This window comes from Wolffia australiana, chromosome 15, assembly GCF_029677425.1.
Source record: "Wolffia australiana isolate 7733 chromosome 15, ASM2967742v1".
Lineage (NCBI taxonomy): Eukaryota > Viridiplantae > Streptophyta > Magnoliopsida > Alismatales > Araceae > Wolffia > Wolffia australiana.
In genome coordinates this window covers 14110218-14131330 of record NC_135849.1, presented here as the reverse complement: position 1 = coordinate 14131330, position 21113 = coordinate 14110218, and the positions used below count along the sequence as shown (strand labels likewise).

Genomic DNA, 21113 nt, shown 5'->3' with positions numbered 1-21113 from the left:
TCAAATGTGATCCAAAGCATATGTATAGGCTGATAAACCGTTCTCAATACTAAAAATATTCTCAGGATCCGTACCTTCACCTGGGTTAATCTATGCACTGTCTTTATGCAATCACACCGAAAAACTACATTTATTAAAACTTAATTTCCGACGTTCCATTTTTCTCCCCTTGATTGCTCTGGGGGGCCATAACGCTGCTACGCTTCACCCAAAGGATTATTCTGTTTCTATTTCAGTTCTGTTTCATTCGTGGCTTGCCGTAGAGCTCCACATGTTTGTGACCAAGCGACGTCTGCAATATCCCTATGCAACGATCTCTATCATAACCTAGACATTTTACTCCGAGATGTTGTTCGAATTCGGGGAAAATAATTCTCAAATTCAGGCATTTTTTAATTCATTTTCCTTTCCAACCCAAAAACAACAGGATTGGAACAGTCCAGTGGGTGACAATGATCAGCCAGGCGAATAGGGCTTGAATATTATTAATTACGTAGTTGATTATTTTAAAAAATATTACTATATAATCTTTAAATATTAAATAGTTAGAAAATTGGACCATAAATATGCAATAGTATAGGGTGTGTAGAATATTTAGTAAGTGGCACAAAGCATACTACTAAATATTTTTATATATTAACTATTATTACTATATTTTTGTCCAAATAAATGGAATTAAAATGTTGATTAAGATAATATATAAACTTTTACAGAGTATTAATATTTTAATTCAGACTTTCAAACTCTATTATAGATAGTAGTGGGGCCCGCTCGCAGTGCTCGCGTGGGGTGAAGATGGAGGTGATAAAAAATGGTGATGTTCTCATTCGTAGGGATAAAAAAATCCCACATTTAGCTCCTCAAACTTACCACACAGATCTCAAGATTGTAGATAGCGAGAGAGAAGAAAAGTATAGACGACGTGGGATGTCTGAGCAGACCTTACCTGGTCCATATGCGACAATTTGCACATTTCGTCTCCGCTGTTGTGGCTTATCGCCTTTGCTGTCTATAGTGAAAATTGTAGACAGTGAGAGAGAAGAAAAGTATAGGTGACGTGGGATGAATGAGCACACCTTACCTGGTCCATATGTGACAATTTGCACATTCCGTCTCCATTGTCGTGGCTTATCGCCTTCGCCGTCTATAGTGAAAATTATAGATAGTGAGAGAGAAGAATAGTATAAACAACGTGGGATGATTGAGCAGAACTTACCTAGTCCATATGCAACAATTTGCACATTCCGTCTCCGTTGTCGTGGCCTTGCCATTGCCGTCGCCAACGATATTCTGTAATCATATCCTTCTGGATAATTATCTGGCTGCTATGATAAGAAAAGTATTTCAAAATGAATTGTAGTATAATATTACATCATTTGTCTTGTGTACTTACTGTATTTATTTATCACCTCTTGTGGTCTACTTGTTTCTTTGGTTGCAGGTGGAGGAAGGAGGTGCGAATCATGGCATAGCCCTCTTTCACGTGAGGTTAATTTTCCATGACGATGTTGATGATGATGATATCGACGATGATGTATACGTTGATGATGATGATGATGATCACTTCCTATAAGATGAAATTAAGTTGTATCTTAGTTTGGGAAGATTATGGGGATTAGACGGTGGAGAGAGGGTTTGAGATTGTACCTGAGAATGTAGAAGCTCATCTCCTACGACCTTTTACTCAACATCCACTAATGGAAAACCTCTGTGTAAACAACGTTAGTCACAAGCAAGCGGTTCGTGCCACCATCGCAGAACACGATTCCCGCTAGACCGATCCATGTTCTTGAGAGAGCAACATAGAGTTGGCCGTGAGTGAAAAGTGGGTTTGGCAGATATAACCCCACCGTGTCGAGAGTCTGTCCTTGGGATTTGTTAATCGTCATCGCGAAGGCGAGTCGAATTGGGAATTGAAGGCGCTTGAATCGAAAGGGAAGCCTTGATTGAGACAAGTAGAGTGCAATCTGTGGTAGGAGATGGACTTGACCGTAGAAATTACCTTGGCTGACGATAGTGGCTTGCAGCATTGTCGGGAAAAAGCCATCCACTTGTAGCTTAGTCCCGTTGCATAGACCTTGCATTATGTTCAAGTGTTGGATAAGGATTACGATGCAACCGATCTTGAGGCGGAGTTTGTGGAGAGGCATTGTTGCATCATCAATTGTGTTCAAAAACTCGGTTGGGTACAGAGATTCGTTGTTGACTTTGCTTGGGGGGATTGCATCAAAGCTTAAGTACTCCATTGCTTCACCCGGGAAGACGTCGAGCACCATGTTGTTGACCTTTACCTCATCATCGTTCAGAGTCGTCAAAATTGTCTTCGCTAACAACTGAGTTGCATCATCTTTAAAGGTACCATAAACTTGGGCAATAAGATCAGATAGAGAGGAGACGCGCTGAATCTCAGTTGGAAGATAGACATCTGGGCCAACTCGTCCTTCTCCGACGACAAGTAAGAACTCGCTCCATGCTTGTTGGTATGGTGAAACGTGGACATTTGTTTTGAGCCGAAAAACAGAGCAATGTCGCCATACATTGCTTCGGTTAAGGGACGAATTGATGATCATTGATCGCGAGCCTTTCTGTATGACTGGAAGCATTTGTCTGAAGTCGCCTCCCATCACGACAACTTTGCCGCCAAAAGGAACATTTTCCGAAGTTGCGTCGGTAGTCTTCATCACATCACGAATAGATCGATCGAGCATCTCGTAAACATGGTGGTGCATCATTAGAGCTTCGTCAACAATTATAATACTCGCCGAATGAATTTGGCAGCCAATCATTGAGTCAGGTGAGAATCCATATGTTGAGATGTGAGTGACCGGAATAGGAATCTTAAATGTGGAGTGCAATGTTCGCCCTCCTTCGAGGAGAAACGCCGCGATACCACTTGTCGCAGTTGATATTGCTGTGATGCGAGAGGCCTTCATCTTTGCAAGAATAGCTTAGTAGAGAAACGTCTTACCAGATCCACCAGGCCCGTCATCAAAGAAGACCTTGGCCTCCTTAGCACATTCTGTCAATTCTATGGTTTCGAATACTGCGTCGTAAAGTTATCTTTGTTCTTGACTTAGCATGCCTTGTAGGTGTTATACAACGAGGATTGCATTCAGGATGTTGTTTCCATGACTTGGCCTGCATATCGTACCTATCAGTTGAATTTCGACGCTTTGGGGAAACCCTGGGAATGCTGCGAGCGAAGATCCATTGTGGTAGAGGATTGACTCGATTGCGCTCAACACTTTTTTTTGTATCTGGTTAGTGACTTGTGAGGCGCTGTTGTTGAAATGGATGTCCTCCGACATGGCTTCAAGGTATTTTTCGAGAAGCACGACTGGGTTGGAGATTTCACAATAAAGTAACATCATCGCAAAGAACTCGCCAACTTGACGGGGAGAAGTAATGCCTGATGTCAATGCGAGATCGTTGTCAAACTCTGCGTCGAAGTGGAGTAGGCCACGCGCAGCTGCAGCTCTCTGATATGTGTCGTAGATAACACCAGCAATAGTGCGCAATTCTTCGTAACATGTTGCTCCTGGAACATGATGATGCATCAACCGGACATAGTATCACATACTATCGCGAGGGCACAAAAAGTGCACGCTTCCAATACACTGTAGTCGTTGACGTCATGTCCAATCGTTCCACATGTAATAAGAAGGGAAGTCGCAGTACAGAATCTGTTTGGCTAGATTATCTTGCGGATGTTCCCTGTTGTACCGCATCCACTCGGTGAGGGGCGTGCGCTCCGACCTGTCCATAACTTCACTAACTAGTTCACCTTCTACGTACACCACGGTTTGCATATTGTCGTCGTGAACTTGTAGGGCTAAATGATTGGGTACATTTTTTGCATGCTGAATTTGCAGATACGCCAAAAAGACTCTGATGTATATACGTATCGTGCGTCGAGATACTGTTGGGCTTCATCGCGTGAAGAAGCGTTTGGAACATTACCACCAATGGCAAAGTTTGTAGTAGCGGAATTTGAAGAAACTCTTACTTGAATGCGATCGTAGCCCTTGTAGACATACTTGTACAGGTACTTCACTAACTGAATGGAAGAGCAGATTTCCACGTTGATGTGGCTGTTGAATACCTTGCACAAATACTTGTTGTACGGAACAACCCAGCGATTATCGATGAGGTGTGAACCCTTTTGGATGACCCGACCGTTATTGCGACGTAGGCAGAGAGGGTACCCATCATTGTTTACTTGTGTCGAGCCAATGAACTCCTCGGGGAACTTCTTAGAGCACTTTCCTTCCTTCATACACGGGCATCTTGGGTTTGTAGAACCGCAAGGGCCATGGATCATATGTGTTGTCACACAGTCAAACAAATCCTTGTCGTTGGGATCTGGTATTTCAACACACACTATCTTATCAATGTTCCGGGGTCTTTGGCTTGTATGGAGCATCCAATACCCATAGCATGTGCACGTGTGGGAGACCACGCTTCTGAAATTTGATAACGTACACACGACCATTTACTTTGCCAAATATTTCCTTTTCGATTATCAAATTGAGGAGCTCCTTAAGTTTCAACTGAAAAATGTGACAGCAAAGGTCGAATCGATCTTACGACTTCTGGCCAGGTAGTAGAGCTTGCGTGATGTCGGGCCATTTTGGATTGCAAGTCATTGTGATAAATAAATCAGGCTTTCCCATCTATCGTACGATGGCCATAACATCCTGGTACAACCCTTTCATGTAGCGTGGGCCGCTAGTGAAGGAAGGTGGGAGAATGATCATCCTCCCCGTTGGCACAGCAACATCATCGGTGGCAACTTGATCAACCAACCCTCGATAGAGGCCTGAAAGCAACGTTGCCTGGTTGCATCGAATCCAATGCAAGCGAGATTCTTCAACCTTGGCGTAAGCATCCACAACATATTCTTGGAAAAGCCGGGCAGAAAGATGAAGCACTCTTGATGAGTCACGAACCATGAAGTGGTAGGCATAGAATTGATTCATCGTCACTTGGACTCTTTCTTTTAGCTGCCGACTCCACCCCGGACTACCATAAGGAAATAGCAGCACGAAGTGGAGCGGATCATAATTTCCGTTGAGCTAATTCACGAATTGCAGCCCTCCACCACGCTTGCGAAGAACAATGCTGCGTCTTCCATCTCCTTCATTTCCATCGCCAGTCATAAGAACAGCAATTTTAGAGCATATGGGTTGATCATAACGTTTGTCGGAGATAGAAGGCTCGCCAACTCGTAGCTCGAATTCTTGGGTGGATGCGGTGAGAAGTGCTTCTTCGTTGTTTTCTTGAAATTGATGAACAAATCGATTGGCCACAGTCAGACAGTAGTGGATCTTTTCAAGGATGCTGCGATGCAGATCAAGGAAGATTGAGCTTCGTCGTTCGATTTGGTAGTATGTGTCGTAGATGTAGATTTGAGCAAAGGAGGGAGCTTGTCCAATAGGGGGCAACAAAGCATTTGAGATCTGATGATAGACAGCACCTTGGATTCAATACATGTACACACCAGCATGATTGTCTGCGACAGAATGGTCAAAATTTGCACTGCTCGATGTGAAACTGAAAGCTGAATTGTAAGCTCGAATAAAATTGCGGTAGTGTTTTGCCTCCTCCGTCGTACCCTAGAGCAGATCAAGAAGTAGTGCTGGCAGGTTGGGAAATGTTGGCAACGCGACTTTGCCATTCTTGCAGCATAAGTGGAACACAGGGTTTCGCTGACTGGAACCAAGTTTGCGTTCATGTATCCACAAATTTGTGTGGCACGAAGCACATAATGCATTCATGCCTCCGAGAAAATATGGTTGAACATTTTGCACATCGCGGGTAGCGGCGAGGAGTGTGCTCACATTTGTTGATCCCGTTGATCGACGATACGCAATTCTTTCGGCCTGACGGTAGCCCTCGGTAACGGTTGTAATCATAGTTGAGATTGTTATACCAACCTATTAATAGTAGTACAGATCATCTTGAAGGAAAAAGTATTAAATGGAATATGGAAATGAATCTTGAGACATAATATTTCATTACTCATACAGTAGAGGTGAAGAAGGGCATTAAAATAGTATTTATGTTTTTTTTTGCTAGTGAACTATATTTCTTCAACTTCAAATGTAACTATACCTTCGCTTAGTAGTATCTCTTCTTTAAGAGATCTGGAACGATACAGTAATGTGTGCCAACCATTAGCTTCGAGTGTGAAGGAACAACAAAGTCATAAAATTAAAGAGCGAGATGAACAGAAGATTGGTTAAGCGGGTAGGCCTGTTCCGAAAACATTCATTTTAGAACGATAGTTAAGAATTTTAAAAACAATTTTAACAATTACCTCAATCCTTCAAACCCAAGGTAATCAATCCAGTCATTGAGAGAGATAGTCTTACTCTATCGCAGCCTATTGGAGATGACAGTGTAAAAATAGTCTGATCTGAGAATCTATCCCGCCGATTGAAGAATCTATCCCTCCGATCTGTCAAAAATTTCCAATATTACTTATATGATTTAAGAATAATTTTCAATATTATTCTTCAACTTCAAAGGGTACCAATGAACGTGATATAAATTTAAATTTATACTGAATAAAGTGAAACCGTGATATTTATCCAGAGTAAAAGAAACCATGAAAAAATTCAAATCCGAAGGTAATCAATCCCGTCATTGAGAGAGATAGTCTTACTCTATCGCAGCCTATTGGAGATAACAGTGTAAAAATAGTCTGATCTGAGAATCTATCCCGCCGATTGAAGAATCTATCCCTCCGATCTGTCAAAAGTTTCCAATATTATTTATATGATTTAAGAATAATTTTCAATATTATTCTTCAACTTCAAAGGGTACCAATGAACGTGATATAAATTTAAATTTATACTGAATAAAGTGAAACGTGATATTTATCGAGAGTAAAAGAAACCATGAAAAAATAAAAATTCCAACATAATGAAATCGTATGTTTTTCCTATGATACGATAAAACGAATTAAGTGCTCAAATTACCCTCAAGATTGATGAACAACAACCCCTAAGATCATTGGTACCCTAGGAGAGGGAGAGAGAATGACTCGGGGAGATCGTTGGTACCCTATTTCGATGTGATGGCGTCGTTTTTTTTGTGAAATAGAGGAAGGGCTTGTATCTAGGAAAGAGAGAGAAGGACTCGGGAAGATCATTGGTACCCTATTTCACGTGATGGCGTCGTTTTTTTGTAATGAAATAGAGGAAGAAATTCCGAAAAGGGGATGAAGAAATATAGAGAGAGAGAGAGATCATGAGAGTGTGATTAGGAGAATAATATATATGAAGAGAGAAAGCGCGATTAAGTGAGGGAGCCTGATTAAGAGAGTATTATAACAGAGAGAGGGAGAGAAATAAAGAGAGATGGTGAGAGCGAGACTAAGAGAGAGAAAGATGGATAGAAATAGATAGAGCGTAAGAGCGAAATGGAGAGAGAAAAGAAACGTACCGGCACAATGTTGCCGTCGTTGCTCCCGCGGCCGATTTTACATAAGCAATAAGCAATTCTACATGGGATATAGTATTATAAGCAATTCGAATTTTTTCTTCTATTTCAGGAAAGAACGACGATTCACCTCTCTGGTGATCTGGTTCTCCTCCAGTGGAGAAAAGAGAGAGAGCAAGAGGGGGGTGAGGGAGAGCAAGAGGTGAGAGATAAAGAGGGAGAGAGGGGGGGAGAGAGAGCGAGAAAGAGCCAGAGAGGGAGACGAAGGGAGAGAGAGAGATAGAAAGGGGGAGCGACGAAGGAAGAGAGAGAGCGTGAGAGGGAGAGATAGAGCGCGAGAGGGACAGAGAGAGAGAGAGAGTGAGAGAGAGTGAGAGAGAGGAAGAGCAAGAGAAAGAAATAGACAGAGTGAGAATGAGAGCGTGAGAGAGAAAGAGACAGAGGGGGAGAGAGAGCGAGAGAAAAAGAGGGAGAGACTAATGGAGAGAGAGCGAGAGGGAGAGGGAGAGAGTGAGCGGGAGAGGGAGAGGGAGAGAGTGAGAGGGAGAGGGAGACGGAGAGGGAGAGGGCGAGGGGAAGGGAGAGGGAGAGAGGGATAGTGAGAAAGCGAGAGGGAGAGAGAAAGAGGGAGAGGGAGAGATCGATAGAGACAAAGCGAGAGGGAGAGAGGGAGAGAGAGAGGGAGAAGGAGAGGGAGAGAGGGAGAGAGCGATAGTGAGAAAGCGAGAGGGAGAGAGGGAGCGAGAGAGAGAGAGGGAGAGAGAGAGAGAAAGGAGAGAGGGAGAAGGAGAGGGAGAGATAGAAGAGGGAGCGACGAAGGAGAGATAGAAGAGAGATAGAAGAGGGAGCGACGAAGGAGAGATAGAAGAGAGATAGAAGAGGGAGAGAGAGAGAGAGCGCAACCGTTCTCAACCGTTTCTCTCACTCTCTTCTCTCTCTCACTCTCCCTCTCTTCTCTCTCTCCAACTCTTCTCAGCCAATCAGAGGCCAGAAGGGTACACCAATTTGCTTTATAGTAATAGAGATTTTATGACAAAATTTTACTACTAAAAGGTAATTTATTAAGAAATGGGTATATGTCAAATTACTTGCTCTTAGATAGAACTTTAAACCTTAATCAATTACATTATTTTTAGAGAGTACACTTATTTTTTAACATTTTTTGTAATTAAAAAATTTAAAATTGGGTAGTATTCTCAAACATAGGTTTCTAAGTATACCATAATTAAGAAAATCCAACAGGTTAAATTGTGGTGATAAAGAATTTTATCAGATAATAAAAACATGTGCAGTTATTATTAAACATAATTTCAATTGAATAGTTATTTACCGAATTTAATGGGATAAATTTATCCAAACACAGATTTCCATGAGATATTTAATAATAACTTAAAAGGGTAGTTACTATCAAATACATTTTTCATTTAAAATAACTAAATGAGTCCACTGAGGTAATTGAATGCCAAAAAATTTTGGATGAGAGATTCATCAATCAGAGAGTTATTGTCAATTTTTTTCTGGAAATGATTTATTAATTCCTAATTTAAATGAGCTAACTTAATGTTATACATAGTTTGGGATGATATATTTGCAATTACACTAGTTACCAAAGTTTTTTTAGAAGTGAAGAATAATTCAAAATTTCATATTTACTAATTCAAATGACACTGTGTGTTGTAAAAAATTATAATGAGATATGTCTAAATATGGTAGAAATTTTATAATATATTTTTTCTTAATTAAATGGTATTTTCATAGTTTAAAATCCAATAACTTAATAACATAATTTTTTAAATAATTAAAAATTGTTGACTCCGAGGAATAAATTTTATGACATATTTAGAAATGTTGTATGAATTGAATAAAATATTTTAATGATAAATCTAGAATCTTTTTTATAACTATTCTTATAAATTAATTCACAATTTATTTTTAACGTACTTATTTTAAGCATTTTTAATACTAGCCAGATTTGACTTCTAGGTTAATAAATTGTATTAATGATGAATTATCGAAATTTTTATGTGTTTATAAATTTATATGAACTAAATTAATGTCGATAAATCGGTTCAAGCATTCCTAATATTTTTATAGCTTTTTCGTTGGGCTATCGGGCCTGCTCAAAGGAATTTGGGTTTTGGGTATGAAAGTAGGGGTTAGAAGGGAATGGATCACCTCATGGTTACCTTCACAGTTTCATACAAAAATTCTTTGAGTGAGGTGAGAATAATTCAAATCATGGATATTAAGAAATTCAAACTTAATCGACAAAACAATACAATGGAATGGCAAAGAGAGGAAATAGGAAAAAAAATGGAAGGGAATTATGATCATACTCTTTGTTAAATAGTCTCGTCTTCTCTCTTTAACTTATTCTGGATAGCCAGAGTTGTGGCCAACCACCAGGACAAAGCTCCCCATGATGTTGGTGGTGCAACATGGCTGAAGTAAGTTTTTTGAATTTTTTAGCCCAATTATACGGATCTAAGTTTGGGATGATGCATTTTGGACTCAATACAAGAGCATCAACACCTTAGAAACTTATCAATGAAGTTTATGCATTATTCCCATCTACTTACACCATTCTTTCTTCATTTTATAACAGTTTCTTCCTCTATCCCCCATTTTTAAGCACTTTCTCTCTATATATATTCTAAATACTCCTCTCTCAAACCTCACATAGTATCTCTAGTTTCTACACCTATAAGTTAATAGAAAATTCATCCATTTACCATTCTTTATTTTCATCCATATTTTCTATGTTTGAATTTGATTCAGTCTTTTTTCACTTTGGTTGCATCTCATATCAATCGGTTCTTTGGACTTCAGTTGTTTGGTTAAGCCCGATTCCCTATATGGGCATCCACAACCAGCATGAATCCCCTTGACCTGGCATCCATGACCACATGCAAACCTGAGTCTTCCACTGCTGCAAATCACCACTGAAGTCTATTTTATATTGTGACCAATGAAAAATTAAAATTAAAATTTTTTAAATATCTAAAATAATAAATATTATTTAAATAATTTATTCCATTAAAAGTCATAAAATATAACTTTTAGTTGAAGGATTTATTATTTTATTTATATTCTCCGTAAAGTTTTTAAATCCGAAATGGTTGCCTCCATATGGATTGACCCCATACTTCCCATATCTTCTTTATAGGATATTATGCTGAAAAAATTGTTATGAACATTTAAACCTAACATAAACATAAATTTGGATTGGTACAATTTAAATCGTTTTGGTGCAGTTTGGGACCAATTAATCATAGTTGAGCAAGCTGACTCATCACCAGCTCACACAATCTGGCCATATCCATAGTTTTATTGTTCATGATCATTTGGTTTGGCTAGTGTGAAGGTTATTTGCCTGCTGCGAGCTTTGCGGGCTGTTAGAGGGAAAGATAATGAGTGGAAACAACATGCAGTGTTGTAAATTTCAAATAACCTCAGCTATATATCAAAGTTATACATGATTTCCAGTGTCAGCAAGCTTGATGTCTAGCTTATCCTTCCGAATTATTGCCTAAAAAGAATGAAATGGAAATTCAAATGAAAAATATAGGAGATAAAATATAGTTTCTGATCACATTAGAACAGACCCAAAGGTACTTTATCTAAAACAAAATTTGATCAAAAAACTAATAGATTAGACATCCAACAATAAGCCATGAGCACAAATCCAATATTATATACAAAAAATCAAGGGTAATTACATTTTGTAGAATGCCTGAAGATTTATTATATACAAAAAACTAATAGATTAGACATCCAACAATAAGCCATGAGCACAAATCCAATATTATATACAAAAAATCAAGGGTAATTACATTTTGTAGAATGCCTGAAGATTTATTTTGATAAATGTTCAAAGAGGGATATTCTAAGTGAATGATAATAAAAAATATGGTGTTATTTTAAATATTCATTTTTCATGTATTTTATCTTATTTATTTAAATTATCAAAGAGGCATGTTATCATAGCTTAAAATGATTTACTACACTTTATAATCAATTTCCTATTTTTATTGATGTTTTGGTATTTTAACAAAGTTTTATGATTTTAATTTCAAGAAATAAATAATTTAAACTAAGAAAATATTTAATAAAAATATTAAAATATTGTAAGGCAGTCATTATATTTACAAAATGATATTCTGATTTTTGTTGGTTTTCTATTTTTTTTAGGAATTGTGTGATGTGAAATTCATAAAGAAAAAAAATTATGAGTTAGAAAATATAGTTTTGAATTTATTTATATATTTTTAATGAATTGTTTCATTTATGTATATCCTCCATCATCTTCACCACAAATAGGAAATTATCTCTTTCAACCGCTCCACTCCACTCATGTCCATCTTCATCTACTAATCACCCGGCTCTCCCAAAGCACCAAGGTATTTTAAATTATAATGAATGAATATTAAGTTTTAGGGGAATTTTGAGCAAATTCTTTAATATGTGTTTTCTGAGATGAGAAATAAGTAGAAAAAATTTATATATTATTAGCTGTAAAATTTGGAAAAAGAGGATGGCCGAGCCAAGAATGCCAGATATCAGTTGAAGCTTTCTCTCCAAGATGAACTTGAGGACGGGTTGAACTTGAAGATTTGACGCAGTAGAGTCCATCTTTAATTGATCCTTTGTGGAGGATCCTGTGTGTTTTCTTGTCCTTCATAAGACAGTATGAGACATGAAATTCAATGTATATACCATTATCTAAGGTTAATTTTTGAATAAAAGTAATTTTTTGGTTATTTCATGAATATGTAGAACATCCTTTAAATATAGATTCTTATCATGTGTGACATTTTTAGAAGAACCAATAGATAGAATGTTCAAACCTGAGCCATTACCCAACTTAAAGTTGATCATGCCTAAGATAGTTGGTGGATTGTTGCAGCATATTTTGATCTGAAGTGACATGGTGTGTAGCTCCACAATCCGCATGCCATGCTATGTATGAAGATAAGTATTCTGTTTGTGCAGTGTATGCTCTTGGTTGTTGTGAAGATGAAGCTGCTCCTTGATTTGAATTTTTTCATATCAAAACATTTCTATTTCAAAACTCATTGCATTCCTGATAACATGCATTTTTACTACATTAATATGACCTTATTTACATGTTTATTTGCATTGAATTAATCATATATGCATGTTATCAAGCTTAAATGATTAAATTCATTTTTAGAATGATATTCTGATACTTCTATATTTTATGTATTTTTAGGGATTTTTCTAATAGCATAATCTGAAAGAAAGTAATTTATGAGTCAGAATATGATTTTTGTGAGAGTTTTTTGACATTAAATTTGGAAATATATGATTTTTCTAAGTAAAAATATATATTTATTTGTATTTTTTGGCTTTTATTTTATTTTATATGAATTTTAGGATATATCTGGTTTTTTTAGAATTTTCCTGGGGCAGGTGACATGGACCAATAAAAAAAGGAGGTATTTTTTAGCAATAAATGTGCTCCATGGATTGAGGATTAAAAGATTTTTTTTTTCTTCTCTTTCTCTCTCTTTGGAATTGTCAACAATGACGTCTAGCGACGTGGCAGCACCACATTGCGCCACGTGGCCCGTACTTGTACATGTGGGGCACAAATATCAATTTTTAATTAGATAAAAAGGCCACTGGCTGCTGTTGCGCATGAGGTAGTATTTTATAATATATTTAAATAATATATCACTATCATTCCTTTTTTGCTTTATTTTTTAGGGTGACATGTGGCGCGCGGAGAGTCGTTGATCACGAAAAATGAGAAGGAATCTCAGACCATCATTGCATTTAATGCCCAAAGGCAACAAAACCCTAACTGAATGATGTGACGGTGCTGACGAGGAAGAGGAGAGAGAAATATCTGAACTAAATCGGCGGCCAGAAATCATCCAACTTTCAAGCTTGATATCCGACGATCCAGAATGCAGATCGAGCTGAAATATTAAGGGCATCTTTGTCGTTTAGTCCTCTATCCATACATATGGTTGTATTTATAAATTGAGCCTCCAATTATGTAAAAAACATATTTAAGCTCACTTCCTCCTAGTGAGGCTGATTAAAAGAAAGTGAAGTTTTGAAGGTCCATCAAATATTCCTTGGTGTCTCTAGTGTCTGGAGAGGTTCAACAGAGAAGTGGGGAGGCTGATATGCAGCAGGAATATGCCTTGATCCCAGCGGAACATAGGGACCAAAGGTTAGCCTTTCACCTTACATTGAATCATTTCCAACACTCTAGTTAGTTTCATATTCTTTAACCTCCATCGTTTACCATTATTCATTCCCATCCTTCATCCTCTCCGTCATCATACATCATCATCCACTCTTCACCCATTTCATATTCCGTCTTACGCAGTGACGATCTTGTCACCTACCTATATCTTTCCCATTTAAACTAACATTTCTTTATCCTTATTCAACTTATCATCCCTTCTCGATACTACTACATCACTCATCGTATCCACCACCTAACACCTTGTCCTTACAATCCCAGCTCATTTATCAATCCTCATCTATCTTAAACCCTAATTAATTGAACCCTAATTAACCATCTCTCATCTTATCGTTCACTCTCATCACACATTCACTATCATATACGTAACTCTTCTCATCTTCGTGCTTCACCAATTGAGATCGTATTTTCCCCAAATATCCATTCCCTGTGGAGATGACCATTACTCGCTGTTATCTAGTTAAACTATCTATGAGTGTAGTTTTATAGTTTTATTTATTGAACTCAAATTCTCAACAACCTAATTTTTACCCAAATTTTGAGTTTATCAATTCTCTTGCTCCATCTCCAAATTGGAAGCAAATTGGGCAACGTGGTTGACATCTGTTGATTCAGCCTCGGCCTCTTCTATGATTTGAACTGTAATTTTTTTTGTAATACCCATCTATGTGTTTTTGAGTATATTCTGGTATACTTTGTGTTTTTGTGTAGTTACCAGAGGGAGAAAACAATTCACCTACATTTTCTTGCTGATATGCTAAGTATGCATCATGCGCCTTCAGATTCCTAATGATGTCATCGAGTTTCAAATTGTTGACATTAGCATTTATACCAGCCACAAACTGAGATTATTTTGTGCCTAGTCCTCTTAAAAATGTTTAAATCATTTTAGGCTCGCTAATTACTTGTTTGGCAATTTCAAGAGATTCAACAATAGATAAAAAATATGTTATGTATTCATAAGTAGTCATCGTACCTTTCTTCATAGAATGGAATTATCAATGTAATTCCATGATTCTTGATTGACTGAGATTTGAAAAGGTATGCTCAATTTTATTTCATGCTTCTCTTGTCATTCTTTTTTTGCCGATGCAAGGAATATTGGATTCTGATAGTTTAGAATGTAGAAAGCCAAGAACTGGCTGATTGAGCTTCCACCATGCTTTGAACATAGGATTTTCTCTGACTTTTCCATCTTAATCTACAACAGAAAGTGGCAGGGATAATCCTTAAATGTACTTGACTAAATCATACCCATTTAACATTGGAAAAATAGAGCTTCTCCATGCTTGATAGTTGTCGTTTGTCAACTTGATGGACATGGTGCCGCCAGAGGGAAAAAAATGTTGGGACTTGTCCAGCGGCCGTCAGAGCTCCCAATTCAGACATATTCATGATGAAAATTAAAGAGTGTAATCTTCAGATGTTGAACAAGGGTCACTGTCAGAAGTTGTTTCAAATGTAAATATGCCGCCCTAGAGGCAAAGATTCTCAGCAATCGTGATATAATCCTCTTCTTTGAGGAGAAGGACTTGCATTTTGGAAAAATGATGAATCTTCACTTTGACTGAACCTCAATAAGCGGCCCTTTCTTGCCCGCTCGATCACCAATGGCTCTGATACCATGTAAGATCACCAATGGTTCCTTATATGAGTCCTTTCAAACCTCACAGCTGCTGAGTATATAGACATATCCACAAATTCAAAGGTGCATCAAATCTCTTCAGTTTCTTCTCAGGCAATGGCACTGTAGATGTTAAAAATATACTCTCCTGTGTACTTTTGCCATGCACGAAGAGCATTCAAGGAGATGTTAGAAGAAGGGGAGACCTAAAGCTAAACTCTCATAGATGTTGTGGGTTCTATGTGCTTAATGAGCTGTATAAATCACATCTTATGTAGGGGTGGTCGTGCGATGGGCGGCAAATTTTTGCACATGATGTGCAAATTTTTGCTCGCATGAGAGCCCTTGTGCGATGTGCGATGTGAATTTGTGCGATAATTTGCTCATATCTTACCGGTTATTATCCACGCACGTTGCTAAGATAGAGCTAGGAGGAGCTCTGTTTGTTATTCCCGGAATTACAGAGTTGATAATCATAATAGCTTCAATCATTCCAGCTACGGTTAAAACATGGCTCATAGAGAAGTATCAAGCGGGAGTCTATTTTTCAAGTATCTTCTTCTGGACGCTACAAAACAAGTGCGGAATCAGTTACACAAGAGTTGCTCAAGGCAGATTAATAATTGGAGGATCCATGAGTTGACCCCCACAGCAACACTTCTTCAACAAGGGGTGACAATTGTAGGACACCATGTTTCAAAATCAATAGGCGTACAGAATTGGTGATGATTAAAAAATCATTAAGACGAATCAATAAGCCTCAAGATGATGATTTCAATTCAGGGTGCATCATTATGAGGACTAATGTTCAACAGTAGCTTAATCGCCAGTTACTTTCATGGATTCTAACATCTATGATCTATGAAGTCCCTTTCCTTCTGTAAGCATCAAGAGAATAATGCAAATTTAAGAAAAACCACACATTAAATTATCAGTTACTATGTGATAGAGACATTGGTGTAAGTTTCTATCAGAGCAGAGACCTTGAAAGGAAAGTGAGAATGATATAAAGCTAACAATACCCGCCAGCCCAAATCAGCACCAAGGGGAGTGCAGGATGTCATATAACATCCCTTTCAGATTGCAAAAATGGCTAAATTCTTGAATATTGATTCTTGACTGCCCTCCTCGAAGAATTTGAATATTTAAAAAAGCAAACACAGAATATCCTTGATCGAGGTTGTAAAATGATTATAAAATCAAACAAAACCACTAGTTTGACTAGAAAATTGCATATCTTCACACATCTTTGTCTAAAAAGTGATTATACAAAACCACTAGATTGTAAAACGATTATAAAATCACTCTCTCCCAACTCCCTCATCTAAAAATTGCACATCTTCACACATTTTCACCGCATGAATGTATGTGCAAAGTGTGGTGCGGTTCCCGTATATGCTGTGCAAAATGTGGTGCAAAATTTGCACCACACCGCACAATCGCACAAATCTCAATCGCTCGCACGGAAGGACCATCCCTAATTTTATGCAGCAGAATGAGGAAGTCAATTCAAAATTGAGTTATATAACATAGGATGATCAAATCACTTTGTGTGGAACAGATTCGTCTGTCTCATTGTCCATTAGAAGAGTAGCTTCAAGTATTCACGTATCCAACCTTGGCAAATATCCATGCAATGACTTGAATGATGGATCTCCTCTTAAACTTCTTCATTTCCTTTTAGAGGTCTAATTGATACTCTCTCTATCCATTCTATCTAGAAGGGAGCGTTTACGAGCGGGAGCGGATAAAGAAGGCCTTTCTCATAGTTGCAAAGGGGGCTGTTCGCCGAAAATGCCTTCGGAACTTAAGGTTTTATTTCAGAACCAACGTTCTGAGTTATGTTAATCAGTTGCGAAATAAAGCATGAATAAAAGAAATGTTTGACGCGCTTAGAGCGAAGAAATGAAGATGAAGAAGAAAAGAGGTTACGAAGTCTTTTCTTGCAGAATTCTTGCTCCGTCGCTTCTTCGCTTCACTCCTAAAGTCGCGCCTTTGAAACTGTTCATGCGATTAGCATCATGATTAGTTTTCTGTTAAAACATGAATAAAAAAACCTTTATTATTTAAGTACTCGGTCGGGGTAAGGTTGTCTTAAGATAACAACAGCTCCGCTTCTCTCGTGCTTGCTTATGCGAAGGCTTAGAATCCTTTTCGCTAGGTCCAAATTTCGTCGATCAAAATGAAAGATCTGATCCAACGTTCTTCAAGAATGCATATTGAGCGCAGCTGATATATGGCTACTAGCTATGACATAAAAAGAAAAAAAGAACTTGACTTCGTAATGTCATGATAGAATAGACATGGATAGACAGACATTCCATTGATTCTCGAAATGGCTTGTCGATCCAAACTAGTGTTCGCCCATCCCGATGCCAGTACCAGATGCCGGTATCGGGACGGATGCTGAACCGGATACCAGAACTTGATTTTCCGGTATCCGTTTTTTCCGATATCCGGATGCTGGATATCGGTATCGGATATCGGTTGCTACAGTGCCAATATCCGATATCGATATCCGTCTGGTAACGGCATCCGTCTCCGTCTCAGTGGGACAGATGACGGCATCGGATCTCGGATGCGGATATCAGTTTTTGATATCCGCATCAAATTTCATAAGTTATGAAATTTTCTCCGTCTCCCTCCTCTTTTTTCAAAGGCGGACAACGGCGAGCAACGGCGAGCGGGCAACGGCGAGCAACGGTGAGCGGGCAACGGCGAACGGCGGGGAGTGGACGGCTGTGTCGGTGAACGAAGGCAGCGGTGGAGTCGACCCTAGAGAGGTATGGGTTTCTTGATCGCTCGGTGAATGTCTAGCATTTCAATCTGATTCCTATGATTTCCCCATTCGAAGGTCACTGAAGAGTTCATTTTCAACCTTCTGCGAATCGGTGAAGTTGAAACAGACAAGAACGATCGACCAATCAGCCCTGTTCCCAGAATTAACAGCGTGGAGGTAAAATTTCTTCATTTAGTGTTGAGTTTCTAAGAAATCCTCATGAATTTTGTTGAATTTCAAGGTCTGAAAACATGTTTATTTTTCATTATTGTTCATCTTGTTTGCAAATGCGAATTTCAACGTCTCCCTCTCTCCATTTCTCCCTCCCTCTCTCTCTCACTCAATTTCTCCCTCTCTCTCCATTTCTCCCTCCCTCTATCTGTTTCCATTTTTCCCTCTCTCTCTCTCCATTTCTCACTCTCTCTCGATTTCTCCCTCCCTCTCTCTCTTTCAATTTCTCCCTCTCTATCTCTCTCTCCATTTCTCTCTCCCTCTTGATTTCTCCCTCCATCCATCTCTTTCCATTTCTCCCTCTCTCTCTCACTCAATTTCTCCCTCCCTCTCTCCCTCTTTCCATTTCTCCCCCTCTTTCCATTTCTCTCTCTCTCTCACTTATTTTTCTCCCTCCCTCTCTCCCTCTCTCTTTTCCTTTCTCCCCTTCTCTTTCCATTTCTCTCTCTCTCACTCAATTTCTCCCTCCCTCTCCATTTCTCCCTCTCTCTCCATTTTTCCCACAGTCTCTCTCTTTCAATTTCCATTTATCTCTCTCTCTCTCCATTTCTCCCTCCCTCTCCATTTCTCCCTCTCTCTCCATTTCTCCCTCTTTCTCTCCCTCTCCATTTCTCCCTCCCTCTCTTTCTCTCTCATTCCATTTCTCCCTCTCTCTCTCACTCAATTTCTCCCTCCCTCTCCATTTCTCCCTCTCTCTCTCCCTCTACATTTCTCCCTTCCTCTCTTTCTCTCTCATTCCATTTCTCCTTCTCTCTTTCCATTTCTCCCTCCCTCTCTTTCTCATTCCCTTTCTCCCTCTCTCTCGCTCACTCAATTTCTCCCTCCCTCTCCATTTCTCCCCCTCTCTCCATTTCTCCCTCCTTCTCCATTCCTCCCTCCCTCTCATTCTTTCCATTTCTCCCACTCTCTCTCACTCAATTTCTCCCTCCCTCTATCACTCTTTCTTTCCATTTCTCCCCCTCTCTCTGTCACTCAATTTCTCCTTCTCCCTCACTCAATTTCTCCCTCTCTCTCCATTTCTCCCTCTCTCTCTATCTGTCCATTTCTCCCTCCCTCTCATTCTTTCCATTTCTCCCTCTCTATCTCACTCGATTTCTCCATCCCTCTCCATTTCTCCCTCTCTCTCTTTTCTGCCTCTCTCTATCCATTTCTTCCTCCCTCTCTCCTTCTCCATTTCTCCCTCCCTCTCATTCGTTCTTTCCATTTCTCCCTCTCTCTCTCTTACTCAATTTCTCCTGCTCTCTCCAATTCTCCCTCTCCCTCCATTTCTCCCTCTCTCTCTCTGTCCATTTCTCCCTCTCTCTCCATTTCTCCCTCCCTCTCCATTTCTCCCTCCCTCTCATTCTTTCCATTTCTCCCTCTCTCTCTCACTCGATTTCTCCCTCCCTCTCCATTTCTCTATCCATTTCTTCCTCCCTCTCTCCCTCTCCATTTCTCTCTCCCTCTCATTCTTTTTTTCCATTTCTCCCCCTCTCTCTCCATTTCTCCCTCTCTCTCTCTTACTCACTTTCTCCTTCTCTCTCCATTTGTCCCTCTCTCTCCATTTCTCCCTCTCTCTCTCTCTGTCCATTTCTTCCCCTCTCTTTCCATTTCTCCCTCTCTCTCTCTTACTCTAGTTCTCCTGCTCTCTCCAATTCTCCCTCTCTCTCCATTTCTCCTTCTCTCTCTCTCTCCATTTGTCCCACTCTCTCCACTTTTCCCTCTCTCTCCATTTCTCCCTCTCATTCCATTTCTCCTTCTCTCTTTCCATTTCTCCCTCCCTCTCATTCTTTCCATTTCTCCCTCTCTCTCTCACTCGATTTCTCCCTCCCTCTCCATTTCTCCCTCTCTCTCTTTTCTCCCTCACTCAATTTCTACTTCTCCCTCACTCAATTTCTCCTTCTCTCTCACTCAATTTCTCCTTCTCTTTCCATTTCTCCTTCTCTTTCCATTTCTCCCTCTCTCTCCATTTCTCCCTCCCTCTCCATTTCTCTCTCTCATTCAATTTCTCCCTCCCTCTCAATTTCTCCCTCCCTCTCCATTTCTCTCTCTCACTCAATTTCTCCTTCCCTCTCCATTTCTCCCTCCCTCTCTGTCTTTCCATTTCTCCTCTCTCTCTATCTTTCTCTCTTTCTCCCTTCTTCTCCAACTCTCCTTCTCTTTCCAGTTCTCCCTCTCTCTCTAGTTCTCCCTCTCTCTCTCCCTCTCCATTTCTCCCTCTCTGCTGCTCCCTCGCATGCTCGGCTGCTATTACTCTGCTTCCTTCCTCTCACCTCATTCTCATGCTCTGTGACTCAATAAGACTGCTTGAATATCTATCGTTCTTCCTTTTACCTGTACATTCCATTATCCAAATTTTCACTGTCTCATAAAATGTCGTATTCAGTGCACCCGTTACGTAATTCATAGCTTATATCATAGTTTGGCATCATGTGATGCCGTTGTGTTTACTTTTTGCTTACAAAATTATGACACCAGAAACATGAACCCACCTGGAGGCAATGACCCAGCCCAGGAAAGAACTGGGTTAGGAGCCGTAGGTCCCGAACGTACGTAGGCGGGAACTTATCGTGCCGTACAGAGTCAACCTCGTTCGAATCATTCCGTCATCATTGACTACTTCGAACGGATGGAAGATGGATACTATACATGCTTACTGTGCCGGGAGTTGAATCCGCACAGTAAGAGGAAACCCATTAAGAGGCAAGCCGACAAAAGCACAAACGTATTTTGGCGTCACTTCAAATCCTGCCATCCAGCTTGTCATGCCGAACTGAAGGGCGAAGCCCTTGAAGACCGTGGTCAGACACGCA

The 21113-nt window shown here is 39.5% G+C and overlaps 2 protein-coding genes and 2 long non-coding RNA genes across 4 annotated transcripts; all 4 read right to left on the bottom strand.

Moving 5' to 3' along the window:
• Positions 1–804: 804 nt before the first annotated feature.
• LOC144712716 (uncharacterized) lies at positions 805–1298 on the bottom strand. The gene is made up of 2 exons (XR_013583865.1): positions 1217–1298; positions 805–1144 (listed from the first exon to the last, which is right to left on the bottom strand). It is a non-coding gene; the product is annotated as an uncharacterized LOC144712716 (long non-coding RNA).
• Positions 1299–1694: 396 nt separating this feature from the next.
• LOC144712681 (uncharacterized) lies at positions 1695–2933 on the bottom strand. The gene has a single exon (XM_078586942.1). The coding sequence runs from the start codon at positions 2931–2933 to the stop codon at positions 1695–1697; it is 1239 nt and encodes a 412-aa protein (XP_078443068.1).
• Positions 2934–2948: 15 nt separating this feature from the next.
• LOC144712680 (uncharacterized) lies at positions 2949–4979 on the bottom strand. The gene is made up of 6 exons (XM_078586941.1): positions 4683–4979; positions 4457–4550; positions 3902–4362; positions 3785–3860; positions 3152–3538; positions 2949–3043 (listed from the first exon to the last, which is right to left on the bottom strand). Exons 1-6 carry the CDS (start codon positions 4977–4979, stop codon positions 2949–2951), a joined length of 1410 nt encoding a protein of 469 aa, XP_078443067.1.
• Positions 4980–6172: 1193 nt separating this feature from the next.
• Positions 6173–7496, bottom strand: LOC144712776 (uncharacterized). Its single transcript, XR_013583873.1, has 3 exons — positions 7450–7496; positions 6668–6753; positions 6173–6460 (listed from the first exon to the last, which is right to left on the bottom strand). It is a non-coding gene; the product is annotated as an uncharacterized LOC144712776 (long non-coding RNA).
• Positions 7497–21113: the final 13617 nt, after the last annotated feature.